This window comes from Ictalurus furcatus, chromosome 10, assembly GCF_023375685.1.
Source record: "Ictalurus furcatus strain D&B chromosome 10, Billie_1.0, whole genome shotgun sequence".
Classification (NCBI taxonomy): domain Eukaryota; kingdom Metazoa; phylum Chordata; class Actinopteri; order Siluriformes; family Ictaluridae; genus Ictalurus; species Ictalurus furcatus.
The window spans coordinates 31,069,656-31,088,551 of NC_071264.1; the positions used below are offsets into that span (position 1 = coordinate 31,069,656).

Below are 18,896 nucleotides of genomic sequence, written 5' to 3' on the forward strand. Positions count from 1 at the left end.
TTTTTTAGTGAGCTTTAGAAGTTATATACACTGTATGGCCAAAAGTATGTGGACACCTGACCATCACAGCTATTTTACGTGGTAATGATATAATATTCAGAGGATTTGCTGTATGTTTCATGGCAGGGCAGCTTGTTCTCCTTACACATTATACTCATTGACCTGCTAGTCAGGAATGCTGCTCTTTTTTAAAAGTAGGTTTGTGTTTTGAAAAGGTGCACTCCGTCATAAAGACTCCCGACAGCGATAAGCACCTGCACAGGTAGGATGAGGTCCAGGCTTTGGTGTGAGGTATGTACAGTATACACCCGGACAGTATTCCTCTCTTTCCCACATCTCTGATATAACCCGAGCCTCTCCAGGGAAAATCCAGCGCAGCTCAGTCCCAGGATTCCTCCGCAGCACTGCATGATATACACCACGTCTCCGTGCCCTGTAATGTATATCCGCAGATAAACTCCTTCCATGTTAGGAAAGTCTCTTTATCACTAATCGGACGAGATCAGATTTCTGTACACGCGTGTGTTTAAGTAACGTCGAGGATGTCATTAATAATTCATCACAGAGCTCATCTCATTTGAATACACACTGATTGTAAAGATAAATCTTTATTAAAAGTGTTTGTATAAAAGAGGAAATAAAACTCGGTGAGATTCAGCATCATACGGACTTTATTACTTCACCGGATTTAGTTGGATGAACTGCTCCAGCGTTCCTCCTCGTCTGTCTCGTGCTTGGAGAAATGTTCGATGGCAGGAAAGGGTTAAGCACGAGGTCTGGTTTTGATCTCCCTGCATTGAGGAAATGACTTTCCCTGGCTCTGGTTCATCATCAGGGCAGAACGTGGGTGTAGATGCTTGCCTTTGCCTTACTTTTGACTTTTTTGTTTTGTTTTGGGCCTGGCGTGAGAATTTCATGTTGCATTGTGCAGAACGGCCAAAAGAAAAGAAAGAGAACAGCATTTACTCACTTTGTTTTTTAACTTTCTGCAATAAAAGTAAATTCTAAAGCTAGAACTGGGACGTAAACAGTCCTTATACATCACACACACACACACACACACACACACCAAACACACACACACCATACACTTTTACACAACCCTGAACATTTTTGTGTTTTAAAGAGTGATGAGGATGTTTTATGTCCCGTGGCGCCGTGCAGCGTGGTACAGCATGTGAAAACACATGACAAATGACTCTTACAAGATCCAACTGAACTCACAAACTTCTTTAGCCAGAAGCCAAACCATCTGATAAACTCATTAACTCTGTTAAACCTCGTTCCCAAATTCTCCTGGTGTTCCTCAGGAGAGCCGCTGAAGAGATCCAGCACCCACACGGCCTCTTAAACATGATGTGTGAGAACGGTGGTGAACTAGTCTATAATTATTGACATTCTTTAAACGTGTAGGAAGAAATAATCCTAATAAGTAATTATTACACACCGTGAAAGAAGCGTTTACATTTACTCCAACGAAGGTTATTCTCACAATTGTTGTTATATTATTACATGATGAAATAAAATATAATATATTTTTTAAATTATGTAAAATATAATAATATAGAAAATAAACAATAAAAACAAAAACATATATTTTTTAAATGTTTCAAATGAATCGTAAAAAAAGTGTTAAAGTTATTATTATTATTTGAATAATATTCTGATATTAATGATATGGGTGTGGTTTTGACAAAAGAATCAGTTGGACTTTAAAAAGGAAACATACAGATGTTTGTTGACGTGTTGTCTGGTACATTTCAACACAAAATATATATATATATATATATAATATACGAAAGAGTCTGTTCAGGAAACCTCACTGAAGCTACAGTGTTGTGGAGATGTTTTTAAAACCAATTTCCCATAAACATCAACTTGTTTCTGTGCTAAATCAATCAATCAATCAATCAATCAATCAATCCTTGGCGTGTCTCTAATTGACGAGTCTCAGTGCTGTCATTCTGTCCATGTAGTAATTGTAGGGGGTGCCAATAATTTTGAAACCAAAAAGAAAGTTGTGCTCTCTGGGTGGGATGGGCATACTCTCTTTGTCCGCTGTCAATCACAGCGACACTAGCCAATCGTGTGCGTCTGTGAGCTCATGTATGTGGAAGAGGGCAGATAGCGAGTGTGTTACACTGCCATGTGATGCAGCAGCAGCAGCAGTTCACCTTCGCAGAGATTAAACAAAGACACAAATGAAATAAAAATGTTAGTTATTTTTTATCAGTCAGTTGTTATGGAATATTATGGAAGTGTTGACCTGGTGTGTGTTTGCTGATCTCTTTCACTTCCACACACACGCTCTGTACAGACCGACCCTCTGTGTGATTAGCCTTTTATTCTGACAGACTGTTACTCCGAGTGAAATAACTCTCACCTGGAGCGCTTCCACAGTGCTGTGTACACACACGTTTCAGTTCTGAGTTATCGCTATGATGACAGTGTGAAATTCTAGGAGCTGAAACTATCAGTTTCGCCCCGTGGCTACGCTTTTAAACAGCTCTCTCCACTCCTCCGTTCAGCCTGAGAGGTAGACACAACCTCACATGATTAATGAGCTGCGAAATTTGATGTTCTGTTAATAGGATGAAGCTAATTTAAGGTAAAGAAGCAGCCATTTCATCTCTCTCTCTAAACAGGAGTGAGGGAATATATCATAGTGCTCCTCTGAAAACTTAGCTGCAGATGGCTTTCATAATCAGAGAAGATGTTAACATTCCACATTCCATTTCCTGATCTTCTCAGTTACAGACATGGTATTAGTGACATGGTGAATTATTCATGTTGTTTCTGTGTAAGTGGTCATTAAAGGAGAAAAGAGTCCGTCACTGTTAACATCCCCCGGGATTATTAACCTGACCACATGGTGACCTCCAGCTGGAAGATCTCACCACTCACTCTGACATCAGAACAGAGCGGATTAGTGTTTAAAGAAACGAGTGAGTTCCTGTTCTCACTTACGTTATAGCAGCTATAAACACTCGTTCCCTCACCATCCCTCTCTCTATTCTCTCTCTCTTTATTCTCTCTCTCTATTCTCTCTCTCTCTATTCTCTCTCTCTTTATTCTCTCTCTCTTTATTCTCTCTTTCTTTATTCTCTCTTTCTTTATTCTCTCTCTCTTTATTCTCTCTTTCTTTATTCTCTCTTTCTTTATTCTCTCTCTCTATTCTCTCTCTCTTTATTCTCTCTCTCTTTATTCTCTCTCTCTATTCTCTCTCTCTTTATTCTCTCTCCCTTTATTCTCTCTCTTTATTCTCTCTCTCTATTCTCTCTCTCTATTCTCTCTCTCTTTATTCTCTCTCTCTTTATTCTCTCTCTCTATTCTCTCTCTCTTTATTCTCTCTCTATTCTCTCTCTCTTTATTCTCTCTCTCTTTATTCTCTCTTTCTTTATTCTCTCTCTCTATTCTCTCTCTCTTAATTCTCTCTCTCTTTATTCTCTCTTTCTTTATTCTCTCTCTCTATTCTCTCTCTCTTTATTCTCTCTCTTTATTCTCTCTCTCTATTCTCTCTTTCTTTATTCTCTCTCTCTATTCTCTCTCTCTTTATTCTCTCTCTCTGTTCTCTCTCTTTATTCTCTCTCTATTCTCTCTCTCTTTATTCTCTCTCTCTTTATTCTCTCTTTCTTTATACTCTCTCTCTATTCTCTCTCTCTTTATTCTCTCTCTCTTTATTCTCTCTTTCTTTATTCTCTCTCTCTATTCTCTCTCTCTTTATTCTCTCTCTCTATTCTCTCTCTCTTTATTCTCTCTCTCTTTATTCTCTCTCTCTCTATTCTCTCTCTCTTTATTCTCTCTCTCTATTCTCTCTCTCTTTATTCTCTCTCTCTATTCTCTCTCTCTTTATTCTCTCTCTCTCTATTCTCTCTCTCTTTATTCTCTCTCTATTCTCTCTCTCTCTATTCTCTCTCTCTATTCTCTCTCTCTTTATTCTCTCTCTCTTTATTCTCTCTTTCTTTATTCTCTCTCTCTTTATTCTCTCTCTCTTCTCTCTTTCTTTATTCTCTCTTTCTTTATTCTCTCTCTCTTTATTCTCTCTTTCTTTATTCTCTCTTTCTTTATTCTCTCTCTCTATTCTCTCTCTCTTTATTCTCTCTCTCTTTATTCTCTCTCTCTATTCTCTCTCTCTTTATTCTCTCTCCCTTTATTCTCTCTCTTTATTCTCTCTCTCTATTCTCTCTCTCTATTCTCTCTCTCTTTATTCTCTCTCTCTTTATTCTCTCTCTCTATTCTCTCTCTCTTTATTCTCTCTCTATTCTCTCTCTCTTTATTCTCTCTCTCTTTATTCTCTCTTTCTTTATTCTCTCTCTCTATTCTCTCTCTTAATTCTCTCTCTCTTTATTCTCTCTTTCTTTATTCTCTCTCTCTATTCTCTCTCTCTTTATTCTCTCTCTTTATTCTCTCTCTCTATTCTCTCTTTCTTTATTCTCTCTCTCTATTCTCTCTCTCTTTATTCTCTCTCTTTATTCTCTCTCTCTATTCTCTCTTTCTTTATTCTCTCTCTCTATTCTCTCTCTCTTTATTCTCTCTCTCTGTTCTCTCTCTCTCTTTATTCTCTCTCTATTCTCTCTCTCTTTATTCTCTCTCTCTTTATTCTCTCTTTCTTTATACTCTCTCTCTATTCTCTCTCTCTTTATTCTCTCTCTCTCTATTCTCTCTCTCTTTATTCTCTCTCTCTTTATTCTCTCTTTCTTTATTCTCTCTCTCTATTCTCTCTCTCTTTATTCTCTCTCTCTATTCTCTCTCTCTTTATTCTCTCTCTCTTTATTCTCTCTCTCTCTATTCTCTCTCTCTTTATTCTCTCTCTCTATTCTCTCTCTCTTTATTCTCTCTCTCTTTATTCTCTCTTTCTTTATTCTCTCTCTCTATTCTCTCTCTCTTTATTCTCTCTCTTTATTCTCTCTGTTTATTCTCTCACTCTATTCTCTTTCTCTTTATTCTCTCTCTTTATTCTCTGTTTATTCTCTCACTCTATTCTCTCTCTCTTTATTCTCTCTCCTTATTCTCTCTCTCTTTATTCCCTCTCTTCACGTTAATACATTTTGGAAAACTTAAACTCACAGCTTTACCTCTGAGTGTTACAAAGCGCTGACACTGGAGACTCCTTCCATCAATGAAATGAAAGTTTATTTTTGAATCTGTGTATTATCAGCGGCGCGTGCGCTGTACACGTCCCTGTGAACGAGCCATTACTATAGAAACCATAACGTATCACAACGAGCGCGTTAATGATGAATAAACCTGCACTACTGTCACAGCTGCTGTTATAGAGAATTAATCATCACCTCCCGACCAATCACAGTCCAGAACTCTGATACTTATTGTAGACTTTTCTGGCCACAAGCGTCACTGGGCTTCAGTACGAAGTAAAAGTCTGTTTTCTGTTGATTTAAAACTCTAGAAGTTCTTTCTGTATCTGTGCTGAAATAATTGCGTTTATGAATTCAAGTCCCTGGTGCCGTCGTGTTCCTACTGATGCATAGAAGTTTTGTGTGTGTGTGTGTGTGTGTGTGTTGTAGACAAAGCTCAGCGTGTGAGAGACGCTTTTCACGGTTCTCCATGTTCCTGATAACGATATCCGTGACCTTGAGAAAACTTGAACTTGAGCTCTTTTCCCACCCTTTAAGATGTTTGCCACAGGATACGTTTGGCCTGCGTTTGCTCTCAGCGCTGCAGATATTTCTGCTCTCTCTGGTTGATGATAAATGAATTTGGTGTAAAGTATCACGTCTCAGCGTTTGAACTGAACTTCCTCAGCGTCTGATCGGCCGGTCCTGCTTATCATCACAGATTCCACCGTCTCCACTGCAGAGCCAGGATCAACTGGAAAATCTGGGCTTGGTTTCCATGGTGGTGTGCATCATGGGATTAGCTGTGTGTGTGTGTGTGTGTGTGTGTCAGAATCAGGTGATTTAAGTGTGTGTTGTTGTGTTTTCATCTGCAGTGTGCTGTCCAGCTGTGTACACGCCGTGGTGGCTCTGCTGTACCCGTTCTCCTGGCAGCACACCTTCATCCCTGTGCTTCCCTCCTCCATGGTGGACATCGTGTGCTGCCCGACTCCGTTCCTGGTGGGAATCCTGTCCAGCTCACTGCCCAAACTCAAGGAACTGCCAGTGGAGGAGGTAATGCTAACACTAACAAATTAAAACACACACACACACACACACACACACACACACACACACACACTCAGGACTGTAAAAAAAATCAGGAGCACATGGAATGTTTGGAACATCTAAAACCCAGACGAGATCAGACTCGGTTCACACTGCGGGGAGAAGTGGAATAAACAGACTGAACAACTGATTCAAAATCAGACTTTTCTGTCTGTTACGATTTCGTACACGGGAGCGAATCAGGACTATCTTTGTGTAACCATAGAAACCATCTTTTCCCGTGTAAAACTTTAGCGGTTTGTCGGTTGCGTTAATCAAAGCAAAGATGCAGCAGCGTTATTTTTTTAAGCTTTGTTAACAGGCAGAGGTGAAGCTGTAACCGTAAGTTCTCCCACATCTTCAGCACAGAGGAGTTTACACTTCTTTACTGTTTCTCACTAACACACTGCGTTTATTTCTCTTATTAACCTGAAGAGCAAGAATAAAGAGGGAGAATAAAGTTGGATTAAGTTTTGATTAACTGGTGATGAAGTGGTGAGGAAGTGGTGATTAATTGGTGAGGATGTGGTGATGAAGTGGTGATTAATTGAAGTGATTGAAGTGTTGTAGCCCACCACCAGCGTGCGGATGACAGCGTGGCAGTGAGTCAGTGTAAACACTCCTCCTAGTCTGGTATAAAAAGCCTGTGGGTTGTGGTTTTATTCTTATCTCCAACTTCTCAGATACCAGCGTGGAGATCTTCATCATCTGAGACTGAGAGCTGAGGAAAACTCCACTGTTTATTCAAACCCCTGACCACAACACTCCACTGCTCACTCTGAACCGCCACGACTTTCTCCTCACGCTCTGAAACACACACAAACACACACAGGAACACACACAAACACACACAGGAACACACACATCAACACACACAGGAACACACACAGGAACACACACATCAACACACACAGGAACACACACAAACACACACAGGAACACACACATCAACACACACAGGAACACACACAGGAACACACACATCAACACACACAGGAACACACACAAACACACACAGGAACACACACATCAACACACACAGGAACACACACAAACACACACAGGAACACACACATCAACACATACATCAACACACACACAGGAACACACATCAACACACACAGGAACACACACAGGAACACACACATCAACACACACAGGAACACACACAGGAACACACATCAACACACACATCAACACACACATCAACACACACAGGAACACACACAGGAACACACATCAACACACACATCAACACACACAGGAACACACACAGGAACACACACACCAACACACACAGGAACACACACAGGAACACACACACCAACACACACAGGAACACACACAGGAACACACACAGGAACACACACATCAACACACACAGGAACACACACAGGAACACACACACCAACACACACAGGAACACACACACCAACACACACACCAACACACACATCAACACACACAGGAACACACACAGGAACACACACACCAACACACACATCAACACACACATCAACACACACAGGAACACACACACCAACACACACAGGAACACACACACCAACACACACACCAACACACACATCAACACACACAGGAACACACACAGGAACACACACATCAACACACACAAGAACACACACATCAGCACACACAGGAACACACACATCGACACACACATCAACACACACAGGAACACACACACCAACACACACATCAACACACACATCAACACACACATCAACACACACATCAACACACACACCAACACACACATCAACACACACACCAACACAAACATCAACACACACAAGAACACACACAGGAACACACACATCGACACACACATCGACACACACAGGAACACACACATCAACACACACACCAACACACACACCAACACACACATCAACACACACAGGAACACACACATCGACACACACATCGACACACACAGGAACACACGCATCAACACACACAGGAACACACGCATCAACACACACAAGAACACACACACCAACACACACATCAACACACACAGGAACACACACACCAACACACACATCAACACACACAGGAACACACACACCAACACACACATCAACACACACACCAACACACACAGGAACACACACACCAACACACACACCAACACACACATCAACACACACACCAACACACACGTCAACACACACGTCAACACACACAGGAACACACACAGGAACACACACATCAACACACACAGGAACACACACAAACACACACAGGAACACACACATCAACACACACAGGAACACACACAAACACACACAGGAACACACACACCAACACACACACCAACACACACATCAACACACACGTCAACACACACAGGAACACACACATCAACACACACAGGAACACACACAAACACACACAGGAACACACACATCAACACACACAGGAACACACACAGGAACACACACATCAACACACACAGGAACACACACAGGAACACACATCAACACACACAGGAACACACACATCAACACACACAGGAACACACACAGGAACACACATCAACACACACATCAACACACACAGGAACACACACAGGAACACACACACCAACACACACAGGAACACACACAGGAACACACACAGGAACACACACATCAACACACACAGGAACACACACAGGAACACACACACCAACACACACAGGAACACACACACCAACACACACACCAACACACACATCAACACACACATCAACACACACAGGAACACACACAGGAACACACACACCAACACACACATCAACACACACATCAACACACACAGGAACACACACACCAACACACACAGGAACACACACACCAACACACACATCAACACACACATCAACACACACAGGAACACACACAGGAACACACACATCAACACACACAAGAACACACACATCAGCACACACAGGAACACACACATCGACACACACAGGAACACACGCATCGACACACACATCAACACACACAGGAACACACACACCAACACACACATCAACACACACATCAACACACACATCAACACACACAGGAACACACACATCGACACACACAGGAACACACGCATCGACACACACATCAACACACACAGGAACACACACATCAACACACACAAGAACACACACATCAGCACACACAGGAACACACACATCGACACACACAGGAACACACGCATCGACACACACATCAACACACACAGGAACACACACACCAACACACACATCAACACACACATCAACACACACATCAACACACACACCAACACACACATCAACACACACACCAACACAAACATCAACACACACAAGAACACACACAGGAACACACACATCGACACACACATCGACACACACAGGAACACACACATCAACACACACACCAACACACACACCAACACACACATCAACACACACAGGAACACACACATCGACACACACATCGACACACACAGGAACACACGCATCAACACACACAGGAACACACGCATCAACACACACAAGAACACACACACCAACACACACATCAACACACACAGGAACACACACAGGAACACACACACCAACACACACATCAACACACACAGGAACACACACACCAACACACACATCAACACACACACCAACACACACAGGAACACACACACCAACACACACACCAACACACACATCAACACACACACCAACACACACATCAACACACACGTCAACACACACCAACACACACGTCAACACACACAGGAACACACACATCAACACACACGTCAACACACACAGGAACACACACACCAACACACACACCAACACACACATCAACACACACACCAACACACACATCAACACACACCAACACACACGTCAACACACACAGGAACACACACATCAACACACACGTCAACACACACAGGAACACACACACCAACACACACACCAACACACACACCAACACACACATCAACACACACCAACACACACGTCAACACACACAGGAACACACACATCAACACACACGTCAACACACACAGGAACACACACCAACACACACAGGAAGACACACATCAACACACACAGGAACACACACACCAACACACACACCAACACACACATCAACACACACAGGAACACACACACCAACACACACATCAACACACACATCAACACACACATCAACACACACACCAACACACACATCAACACAAACATCAACACACACATCAACACACACAAGAACACACACAGGAACACACACATCGACACACACATCGACACACACAGGAACACACACACCAACACACACACCAACACACACATCAACACACACAGGAACACACACATCGACACACACATCGACACACACAGGAACACACGCATCAACATACACAGGAACACACGCATCAACACACACAAGAACACACACACCAACACACACATCAACACACACAGGAACACACACAGGAACACACACACCAACACACACATCAACACACACAGGAACACACACACCAACACACACATCAACACACACACCAACACACACAGGAACACACACACCAACACACACACCAACACACACACCAACACACACATCAACACACACACCAACACACACCAACACACACGTCAACACACACAGGAACACACACGTCAACACACACACCAACACACACACCAACACACACATCAACACACACATGAACACACACACCAACACACACACCAACACACACACCAACACACACATCAACACACACACCAACACACACACCAACACACACACCAACACACACATCAACACACACACCAACACACACATCAACACACACATCAACACACACAGGAACACACACATCGACACACACATCGACACACACAGGAACACACACATCAACACACACATCAACACACACAGGAACACACACATCAACACACACAGGAACACACACAGGAACACACACACCAACACACACATCAACACACACAGGAACACACACACCAACACACACATCAACACACACACCAACACACACAGGAACACACACACCAACACACACACCAACACACACATCAACACACACACCAACACACACACCAACACACACATCAACACACACCAACACACACGTCAACACACACAGGAACACACACATCAACACACACGTCAACACACACAGGAACACACACACCAACACACACACCAACACACACACCAACACACACATCAACACACACATCAACACACACCAACACACACGTCAACACACACAGGAACACACACATCAACACACACGTCAACACACACAGGAACACACACACCAACACACACAGGAAGACACACATCAACACACACAGGAACACACACACCAACACACACACCAACACACACATCAACACACACATCAACACACACACCAACACACACATCAACACACACACCAACACACACATCAACACACACATCAACACACACAGGAACACACACATTGACACACACATCGACACACACAGGAACACACACATCAACACACACATCAACACACACATCAACACACACAGGAACACACACATCGACACACACATCGACACACACAGGAACACACACATCAACACACACAAGAACACACACACCAACACACACATCAACACACACACCAACACACACAGGAACACACACATCAACACACACACCAACACACACATCAACACACACATCAACACACACAGGAACTCACACACCAACACACACAGGAACACACACATAAGTCAGAGAAATGTGGTGTAGAGCAGGTTTACACAAACACACCCTCACATAATCCCATACACACCTCAACATGTTCCAACACGACCGTCTGTATGGCCTCGGAGTGAAATGTAGGCACTGAGACCTCACTAACCTTCATCATTATAAATCTGAACTAGGGCTGTAACTAACGATTATTTTCATAATCGATTAGTTGGCTGATTATTTTTTCGATTAATCGGGTAGGCGGGGCGACTTCCAGTACCGCTTTTTCATTTATTTAAAATAAAATACACAAACTGAGTGTTACAAATATAAACTTCAGATTAAAACTTTACACAACTGTTTGTCCAGTTAGATAAAACTGAAAAGAACCCAATACATGCACACACACACACACACACACACACACACACAAACAGACACACCAGAATATATATTATTAATTTAGAACTGTAGTTGAATTCTGTGCTTTTTGTGCATCCATAAAAAGTAGCACATAATTATTACTTTATATTATATAATAGTATTTATATTATTATTATTATTATTATTATTATTATTATTATTATATTATTATTATTGTTTTTATGGATGCACAAAAAGCACAGGATTAAACTCCAGTCCTAAATGAATAATAAAAACTCTTTCACTGCACCGTGTGGTTTCTGTTCCTCACAGTAGAGTACACAGTGCATAGTGTAAGTGTAAGTCCGCGCCACGCAGACCGACTAATCCATAATGAGATTCCTTACAACCATTTTCATCATCGATTATTTTCGATTAGTTGTTGCAGCTCTAATCTCAATCACACCCCCCTCAGCCATGCCCCCTCTCAAGCCACGCCCAGCAATTTCCCATTTAATAATCACTCTCACCTGTTGCTCATTACCTCCTCAATTTCCTGTATACGTGTGTTCTCCTGACTCCATCACAGAAGGTGTTCAGTAGATACTTTATTTTATTCCAAACTGTCCTGAAGAGGGCGCTATTATAGTGGACAGGCATGTAGAGCACCCAAAAACAAAAGGAGTGGGAATATAAATCTTATTTACTCTCAAGCTCTCTTCATTACGCATGTGCGTGTGTGTGTGTGTGTGCGTGTGTGTGTGTGTGTGTGTGCGTGTGTGTGTGTGCGTGTGTGTGTGTGCGCGCGTGTGTGTGTGTTTATTTTGATTAAATATGATTTTTAATAAAGTGCACAGGTGTAGAAACTGGTTTTATAATTCCAGTGTAATTTCTGTCGAGTTTAAGCTTCACACTTGCGCATAAATTTAAAGGAAACAGACACACGTGTAAAATGATGGCAGTGTGACACGTGAGCTTGAGTACGCCGTGTCTCTAACGTGCCTCTGATGCAGCGGATTGAAATGGAATTTGAACAAGGTCTCGATGTGACACTTGAAGCGACGTGCGCTGTATGAATTGGACTTTACTCAAATAAACCGTCTGGCTGTTGACCTGAAAAAAACCCAACAGAGCAGATTTATCTCTCGCAGCTTCCAGGAACCGAGGGAGAGAGAAGCGTCGTTGGTTCAGAACGTCAGTCAGTGTCAACTCCTTAAACTGCGTGTTCCTCACGTCTCGTCTGAGAGAGCAGATCACTCACTGCAGCGGGCTGCTGGGAACAAAGTACACACTGATCTTAAATACATAAATACATACGGAAATAAAGTCAATCTATTCTTAAATAAATAAATACATGAAGAACACAGATCATAGGAATGGGCTGAAGGCTTCTGCTGGCAGTAACGGGTGTAAATTAATCACATTTCCAGGACTTTTATTGTTTTGTGGTTTTGAATGAAATTTCTTGCTGACTAAAGACACATAACATCATATTTATGAATTATTCATTTCAGTTTATAATAATAACACAGCCCTCCACGAGTCATTATTCTTTTTTCTTTTTTTTTTTTTTTTTAAGTCCTGTTGAATGGATCATAAACATCGTAACGCTCCCGGAGTGTTAAGTTTTGATTTTACTTTTCGATTCTGTATTTTAAAGTGTAAAGTTACACGAAATCTACATTCGACTTGAAAAGTCATAAACTTTCAACTTTAGTCTTAAACAAGGAACTGTGAAGGGAAAGAAATGCATGACATCTGAGTCTAGTCATTAAGAATAAAATAATAATAATAAACAGTAATGTGGAGTTTGTACTGCCCTTACCCAGTATGCACACACTCTTAGGTTCTTCAAAGGTTCCTTAAGGGTTTATTGTATAATTAAAGGTTCTTATCTTCCTAAAGGGGTTCTCGTTGTTTTTCATAGGAACCCTTTCGTATGGGAAACGTTTTGCTGTAGGGTGCGATATGAAACCGTTCTCTCAGAAGATCACGCTGAGAGGATGGAACCTGGTGACTCGGCTCCTGTATGAATCGCGTTAGAGTTTCTGACCCTTTCGGTGCGAACGTGTTTACTCCAGCAGCTCTTTAAGGAGCTCGTCACTTTAAACTCTCCGGATTTCAACTGGCTGTCAAGTTCCATCTGTTGCAGATCGGGATCTGGAGATGTCCTGACCTGACGCAGTTCCCACCATAAACAGATGATGTTTGATTAGACCTGAAAGATCTGATTATGTGACCGTGCTCATGGTGTCTTGTGGTTGTATGTTTTGCATTTCAGGCTTTGATGGTGCATCTAGGAACAGATCGCTTCATCAGACAGGTGCGTATGTGAAAATATCTCCACACCTCCAAGTACATTCAGCTGAAAGCCTGCTGATTTCCATTTAATAGTAAAAACCCATGGAAACACACGCAGCTGGCTCTCGTCACACTCCGTGCTGTTAGAAAGAGAAAATGAAATGAATAATTATGTGTGTGACGTGCAGCTGGACGACGAGGCCTCGCTCCTTCCACGCAAACTGCAGGCCGCTCTGGAGCAAGTGCTGGAGCAGAGGAACCACATCATCGATCAGGACTCGGACAGCGAGTCAGACGACGGTAAATTAGACAAACGGAAGTGTCTGATTGGTTTGAATCTCTGCTCATTGTGGACTTTAACTCGGCTTTTCTTTTTAAATGTTTGCGACTTTATGAGCGTATATTCCTTCTATACATTTTATAATTCTTCTTTTAATGTGATTCCTTATATACATGACTCTTTGTATACTCTTTCTATACATTTGAATTATTTTTTGTAAGATTCATTTGACACATTATTTAATTTGAATAAAACAGTGTCATAGTCACATTGTTCATTTAAAAAATGTTTTAACAGTAATAGTACAGTAATAAATAATAGTAGTAAATATACCATCACAATTTAACACTAATTGATTTATTGCGCAATAATCATTAATAATTGACATCAAATTTTTTCCTCACCGAAATTACAGTTAATTATTTTTAATTAATAGTGATTAAATTACAGACGCATTTTATTGCAGTTATCTCATTATCGTGTGTGTGTGTGTGTGTGTGTGTGGAAGCAGAACTTTTTTCAGATTAAAGCGGCTGTATGCGACTTTTTGTGTAAAATGAAATAAGCAGCGTTATTGAGTCCGTGCAGAAATAAACGGTGCTTTAAATTTATGTAAACAGCTGCTGGAACATATTTGGCTTCAAATCTTTCAGACTCAGGTGACTTATGCCATCATCATTATGACACGTCGTCATGCCACTACCTGACGCGTGAAAGAAAGTCCAGTGAGTGATAACAGTGTTGTGATGATGTCCGTCATCAGGGGCCCAGGCATCGAAAACTCAAGCTAAAAGAGAGATATTGTTTGAGTTTAAAGCGAGTTGCTTATAGTTAGATATTCCTATTTTAAAGGTTACATACTGCTGCTTTAAGTAAAGAACAATAACTAAAAAAACCCATTTATTTCTCATTGAAAGTGGTTTGTGATCTTCCTGTTGGCTCACAGTGTAGAGGATTTAAAGTTGACGTGAAGGAGATTCCTCTTGTGTTTTTCCCTCAGAGTGTAACTCGCTGAACAGCGTGGTGTCCGAGGCCTTCATCCGCTTCTTCCTGGAGACCATCGGACACTATTCGCTCTTCCTGACTCAGGGCGAGAGAGGCGAGCGCGTGTTCCAGCGCGAAGCCTTCCGCAAGTCCGTGGCCTCCAAAAGCATACGCCGCTTCCTGGGAGTCTTCATGGAGTCTCAGATGTTCGCTGGATTTATCCAGGACCGAGAGCTGAGGAAGAGCAGAGCTAAAGGTGAACAGGATTGTGGGAGAGGACGGGGAACCAGGGCCAGAACATCACGCTGTGTTTGTTTGAGGACATTAAGAGAGAGCTGAAATATCTAAAAATATATATATAAAAAAACCCCCAAAAAACCACATTGTATTGTGAAATTGTTTCAGTGGGAAGGAAAGGTGTTGATGTGCAAACAGCTGCAGTGTAGACCTGTACTGCCCTCTGCTGGTCACGGAGAGGCTTCGAGGGATGTTTAAGGAAGATGAATGTTTGATGTGATGTTTGAGACGTGTGTGTGTGTGTGTGTGTGTGTGTGTTGCAGGTCTGTTTGAGCAGCGAGCGGAGCAGTACCTGGAGGAGTTACCTGACACTGAGCAGAGCGGAGTCAACAAGTTTCTCAAAGGTCTAGGTGAGGAGTTTATCCTAATAACACGTCTCATTTCACACGTCACGTAACTGCCACGTGTTTTCTCTCACAACACGCTTCTGACACGTTTAAAAGGTGTCTCATATTAATCCCATATTAATCCCATATTAATCTCATATTAATCCAGTTGTCAGTTTAGAAAAAGATTGGAGCTGATCATTGTTTTCAAATTGCACATTATTTATTAAACAAACGTCACCTGAGCACGGAGAACATGGAGAACACGGAGAACACAGAAGATGGAGAACAGAGAGAACACAGACAACACAGAACACGGAGAACACAGAACACGGAGAACATGGAGAACACAGAACATGAAGAACACAGAACACGGAGAACACAGAACACGGATAACACAGAACACGGAGAACATGGAGAACACAGAAGATGGAGAACAGAGAGAACACAGAACACACAGAACACGGAGAACACAGAGAACATGAAGAACACAGAGAACACAGAACACGAAGAACATGGAGAACACAGAACATGAAGAACATGGAGAACATGAAGAACACAGAGAACATGAAGAACACAGAGAACACAGAACACGGAGAACACAGAACACGGAGAACATGGAGCCTGCGCTCGATAAATGATTAGATAATTATATAAATAACTTAAGTAGTTTGTGTGTTTATTTTCTCCAGAACACAGGGCATGTCTGATTCACTTCCTGCAGTGAGCGATTCAGAGTCGAATCACGTTCTCAAGTGAACTGAATCTGTTCTAAAACAACAAAAACCCACCTGCACAAGGCAGAGGTGTGTGTTCAACTGAGGCTAGTTTGTAGTCTGGCCTCGTGATGTACACATGAATGTTTTTATTCAGATTTAGCTCTCAGATTATTAACAGATTATTAACAGTTATTATCAGATTATTATCAGATTATTATCAGATTATTAACAGATTGTTAACAGATTGTCAGATTATTAACAGTTATCAGATTATTATCAGATTATTAACAGATTAACAGTTATTATCAGATTATTAACAGATTATTATCAGATTATTAACAGATTGTTAACAGATTATTATCAGATTATTAACAGATTATTATCAGTTTATTATCAGATTATTAACAGATTGTTATCAGATTGTTAACAGATTATTACGCTGCATGTAAATACGGCCACTGTTGAAGAATATGAACTACATTTTAAGATGTTTTACCCCAAAATGCCGTAACCTCCTCATTCCGCTCTGTCTAACAAAATGTCTACAGATCTCTAAGATCTTCCTAAATAAAATAAAATAAAATAAATAAATAAAACAGAACTGTCTCGGGCTTGCAGGAAATTGTTCTGTGGTCGTGATCCAGGTTTAAGCTTTAATATTTATCAGAGTACTTCGTGGTTTTCTTCACTGAATGAAGCACTTGAACTTTAATGAAGTACAAAAAAAGTTGAAATCACTCGAAAGAACTTCTAAACATCTTTAAAGCTCTGTTTTTCTCTCTCTCTTTTCTCCAGGTAATAAAATGAAGTTTCTCCATAAAAAGAACTGATCACGTGGAACCCAAAAAAACACTAAGGACGTCTTTCAGACTGGACATTTCTACATTTGAAGACTTCACACAACCCGTATCTCTTCTGAAGACGCGTCAGAGCAGTTAAAGGCCTTGTCTAGATGTATTATGTAGCTGTGTTTATTCCATTTCCTGGTACTGTGTGTCTGAGAGGAGGATGAAGACCAAGTGGTACTGATGGGTCTGTGATGATGCTGGTACAGCACTACCACGGTGTGTGTGTGTGTGTGTGTGAGAGAGAGCGAGAGAGAGACTGAATAAAGAGTGAATAAATGGAAACGAGTGTGAGGTGGATGTACAGAGACTGTAGTATTTAACGCCAGCGTGCATTTTGTACATGTATTAACACTTGAAATTTGCCGTACTTGTGATATTCTTTGTAAAAAAATTTCAATAAAGCCGTTCAGATTATTCTGTGACTTCTGTGATTTGTAGTTCTTTGATCTTCTTTTTTCCTTATAAATGTAACCTTTTCATCTTTTCTAACTGCTGCTGAAGCGCTATCCGCCCTCTTACACATACACAAGCTCACAGAGGGCCGTGATAGGCTAGTGTCACTGTGATTGACCTGGGAGAGGTAATGCCCCTCCCACTGTTTTTTTATGAAAGAAGGATAGTTTTTTAAGTGAAAGCAGATGTGAGAGTCACAGGATTCTCACGCTACTGCTCAGAAGGTCATGAGTTCAAATCCCAGCATCACCAAGCTGCCACTGTTGGGCCCTTGAGCAAGGCCCTTAACCCTCAACTGCTCAGGTGTATAAATCAGATAAAGGTAAGTTGCTCTGGATAAGGACGTCAATGGATAAGGATGCCAAATGCTATAAATATAATATAATATATATTTCAGGA

General features: G+C 41.4%; 1 protein-coding gene across 2 annotated transcripts in view; it reads left to right on the plus strand.

Moving 5' to 3' along the window:
• Positions 1-18,466, plus strand: part of dennd2b (DENN domain containing 2B) — a 78,445-nt gene extending 59,979 nt beyond the window's left edge. For both annotated transcript variants that reach the window (XM_053635038.1, XM_053635039.1), the window contains exons 15-20: positions 5,951-6,128; positions 14,571-14,612; positions 14,779-14,890; positions 15,871-16,110; positions 16,415-16,501; positions 17,992-18,466. In XM_053635038.1, the coding sequence (XP_053491013.1) occupies positions 5,951-6,128; positions 14,571-14,612; positions 14,779-14,890; positions 15,871-16,110; positions 16,415-16,501; positions 17,992-18,026 (694 nt within the window). In that variant the 3' untranslated portion in view covers positions 18,027-18,466. The remainder of the gene's footprint in view (positions 1-5,950; positions 6,129-14,570; positions 14,613-14,778; positions 14,891-15,870; positions 16,111-16,414; positions 16,502-17,991) is intronic.
• The last annotated feature ends 430 nt before the right edge of the window (positions 18,467-18,896 follow it).